The 3,886-nt window shown below is 36.9% G+C and overlaps 1 protein-coding gene across 1 annotated transcript; it reads right to left on the bottom strand.

Moving 5' to 3' along the window:
- Positions 1 to 480: 480 nt before the first annotated feature.
- On the bottom strand, positions 481 to 3,580 carry LOC138988012 (histone H2B type 1-K-like). The gene is made up of 2 exons (XM_070371856.1): positions 3,227 to 3,580; positions 481 to 555 (listed from the first exon to the last, which is right to left on the bottom strand). Exons 1-2 carry the CDS (start codon positions 3,578 to 3,580, stop codon positions 481 to 483), a joined length of 429 nt encoding a protein of 142 aa, XP_070227957.1.
- Positions 3,581 to 3,886: the final 306 nt, after the last annotated feature.

Below are 3,886 nucleotides of genomic sequence, written 5' to 3'. Positions count from 1 at the left end.
AGCTAGATTCTGAGTCCCTCTTCTGTCACCTCCCCCCTTTGCATCCTTGTCCTGGGTTACCTGTCCAAAAGGTCAGCTTTACCTAATAACTTTCTGATAAAAAAAAAAAAAGTCCCTTCTCTACCACCCATTTTGCCTTCTTTTACATTTCCACTAGAAAAATATTCCCAAAGGAAATAACCATAATGCCTGTACACAAGAATAAGAAGAAAGAATTCTCCCAGTTGTCAAGAAGTGTACCATCACTTTTAGAGCAGCTGGGATCTGCTTAGATAAAATTTGGGGATCTGAGTTGTACCTTGAGTGATTGCATGCAGCCTTCATAAAAAGGAAGCCTACATACAAGCTTATGCTAGGTCCTACTTTGAATTAAGCAACATTTTGAAAAATTACATACAATAGTTTTATATTGACAAGTACATGAAATGAGAATGGTGTGTGGATCCAGATCGCCCTTTTATTTTGATAGAGTCATCCTATCTACTGCACCATGTCAGCAATGTGCATTTCCCTAGTCTCTGGTTTGATGGTTTTCCCTTTAGGTTTATCTGTGAACTAGGGAAAAAAATAAATAAATAAAGCCACAAGCAATGAAAGAACTCTTATTATGAGATGCATCAAAAAGTCTTTTTTTTTTTTTAAGTATAATGAGAAGTATTCAGAAATGCAACCACTTCCCAATGTTTCCTTCAGTTGTGACAGAGTTCAACTGGAGTTGAAAGACATGAACAGGACAGCCAACTTTTGCTCTCTGACTTGCATGGACAGAAAAACTAAGTGGATTTATCCTTTAACTAGCACTCCCCTAAGCACTGTTAAGAGATAAACTGAAAGGTATCAAATTTTTTTAGAGTTTATTTGAGTGAAAATCGACTGGACTCAACACCAAACCCAGAAGTGGTTAGAGTACCCTGAGACAGTGGCCAGGGATAAGACCCTATGTAGAGAAGGTACAGGAGCAAAGCAAGGAAATTATTTGATTGGCTATGGTTTAAAGCCTAGCTGGCTCTGATTGGTTGTCTCTAGGTTTCAATTTCATAGCCTTGAAGCAATTACAGGCTTAAGTTTTACTCTGCTACATAGACAGCCTAGCAACAGCCACACCAGTCTAATGGCCTCCTGGGTTAACAAACTAAACATGGATGAAATCACTTTTTTAGAGAAATGTAATACATCTTGCCAAACAGCAAACTGAGCTGGAAGAAGAGGATGGAAATGAATTTGGAGGCAATCACACCTGAGCAATTCTAACCAGCCTGGAAAAAAAATTCTGTCATATTTCAAAAGATCTTACAAAAAGCTTTCAAGTTCTTGCAGACTCTACAATCCATGTTAAAAAAGAAAACAAAACAAAAACACTCACCTACAGTAAATTGTGGCTTCTATCCAATTAAAGACCTCTATATGTTAATTTTCACAGACTTCTTAAAATTTTTAAGCTTTTTTAAAGTAAATGAAGACAGGGAACAATATATATCCATTCTCTTTGTTGAAATTTTCTAAAATTAAAGATTTTTAAATTTGAATTTTCCTTCATTTTCTTTCTTCAAACCAAATCCATTTAGGTTTTGCTCTTAGAACAAGTACAACTGAAAGAAAAATTTAGATTAAAATGCGTTAGGTTGAAGTGCTTTCACTAAAATGTACCCCATTTCAGAAAATACTTTTGGCTTTTATTTACATTTGAACACTCTTGTAAATTAGGGTTTTTTTCCCCCCTAAAGTGGCTTAAAACTTTTGCATCATAAAATGCCAATCCTTTGATTAGATACTCAATCCCATATGTTAAAAATGAGCTTCTGATAAAAGCAGCTTCTAAGAAGCTTTTCTAGACTATAACTATAAAAAAAAGTCCATTTGCCTATTTAGCTTGCCATTGCTGAATAAGGAAAAGTTATAAATGTCATCAAAAGACAGACTATTTGTTATATTTTCCCATCTGCTTACTACATTGGTTATTTGAGTCTCTTGTAGGTGTAAAATGCTCTATATTAATAAATTCAAATTATGTCTGTTGTCTTGTACAAACACAGATGTCATTTTTGCAGCTTGAACTTGTTTAAGTTCACAAAATAAAATATTAAAAAAATAAAAACATGAATTTTGAATTGAAAGAGAGAAAAATAGTAGTAAGCATGAAAAGCCCATGTTCAACTTTTATCTGTTCATCTCTTACTCAACATTTCAATTTATCACTAACCTCCACTGCATAAAATACTTTTAAAAGTTTTTTTTCTTTGGTATGATGGCATCAAATGTAATAATTTCTTATCAACCTTTATAATTACAATGACTCATTCACAGATATTTAAATTCAAAACCAGAGTGAATTTTTTTTTACTTTGTTTATGAAAATTGAAACAAGCTAGGGCATTGGTACACAGGCCAATTGATCATCTGTCTGTTCTTAGCTTTTTGTCTAACAGTGATCAAACAATGATTTCATCAGAAAATGAGCAGTTTGGTTAGACCAATCAACAAAGCCTAAAATATACTCTGAGGACACAGGTCTCAGGTATTTCTTTTCAAAGCAATATAGAGTAATAATACTTCAATATGACTACAAGGAACTTCAATATCAAACTCTGGCCTTGCTTGGGAACCTACCTCCAAGCAGTCCTCTCCCTATTTCTTTGAGATTCATATTGGACATATTCCAGCTCATTTTCCAGAGCCATGTCCAGCAGCCAGAGATGGGGAGCATATTGTAAGACTGCATTTTTTTCTCTGAGTGTGAATTTACACTTTAGGATCACTTTGTCTCCTGGAAGATGAAATTGATGATGATAACCTTTATTGAGCACTTACTGTATGCCAGGCACAGAACTAAGAAATTTTTATTATTAATGTTTAATCTTGATGACAACCCTATGATACAGATATTATTGTTGCCATTTCCATTTAACAGATAAGGAGAAATAGAAACTTAAAAGCCTCAGCCTTCTCTGAGATCATACCCTTATTAAATGAGATAATCAGAACCACAACCCAGATTTGGCTGAGTCCAGAATATATGCTCATAACCACTATAAAAAGTGAAAGTAAAAAAGTAAAAGTGAAGTCACTCAGTCGTGTTCAACTCTTAGCGACCCCATGGACTGCAGCCCACCAGGCTCCTCCATCCATGGGATTTTCCAGGCAAGAGTACTGGAGTGGGGTGCCATTGCCTTCTCTGTTAACAGCGGCTAGGCATATTATATTTACTTGGAGCTGGTATACTTGTGACAGCCTTAGTGCCCTCGGACTCGGCGTGCTTGGCCAGCTCCCCAGGTAGCAGCAAGCGCACGGTGGTCTGGATCTCCCTGGATGTGATAGTCGAGCGCTTGTTGTAATGCACCAGGCGCGATGTCTTGCCAGTGATGCGCTCGAAAATGTCGTTGAGGAAGGAGTTCATGATTCCCAAGGCCTTGGACGAGATGCCGGTGTCCGGATGGACTTGCTTCAGCACCTTGTACACATACACAGAGTAGCTCTCCTTGCGGCTGCGCTTGTGCTTCTTGCTGTCCTTCTTCTGGGCCTTGGTCACAGCTTTTTTAGAGCCCTTTTTAGGGGCAGGAGCAGACTTAGCCGGTTCAGGCATGTCTATAATGACAACACCCAACAACACAGAAAGATCTTGAAATAACCACTATACTATATTGATTTCAACTATTTCAGAAATCCAAACCCACTGGGTGTTAAGGTTCAAGGATGTTTTCTTGGTCATTTCATTTGAGGCTCATCTACTATTTCTTAATACCACTGACAAAAGCCCTGGATAAAGTCAAAACTTCTATGGTTGCTGAGCTCTTTGGACTTATGTGTTTTGAAATTAAAGGAAAGATAAATCCTAGTTGTTTCTTGGGTTTACTATAGAACTTGATAAAGAGTCATCAACATTTCTGCC

Source organism: Bos mutus, chromosome 5 (assembly GCF_027580195.1).
Source record: "Bos mutus isolate GX-2022 chromosome 5, NWIPB_WYAK_1.1, whole genome shotgun sequence".
In the NCBI taxonomy this organism is placed as follows: domain Eukaryota; kingdom Metazoa; phylum Chordata; class Mammalia; order Artiodactyla; family Bovidae; genus Bos; species Bos mutus.
The sequence above is the reverse complement of the archived record's forward strand: the minus strand, read 5'-3'. Positions and strand labels throughout refer to the sequence as shown.

Excerpts from the sequence above, each read along its gene's own strand:
- LOC138988012 (XM_070371856.1), bottom strand. The coding sequence starts at position 3,580 with ATGCCTGAACCGGCTAAGTCTGCTCCTGCCCCTAAAAAGGGCTCTAAA. Across the intron at positions 556-3,226 it reads AGTCCGAGGGCACTAAGGCT|TTCACAGATAAACCTAAAGG; the intron begins GTCACAAGTATA and ends TTTTTTCCCTAG.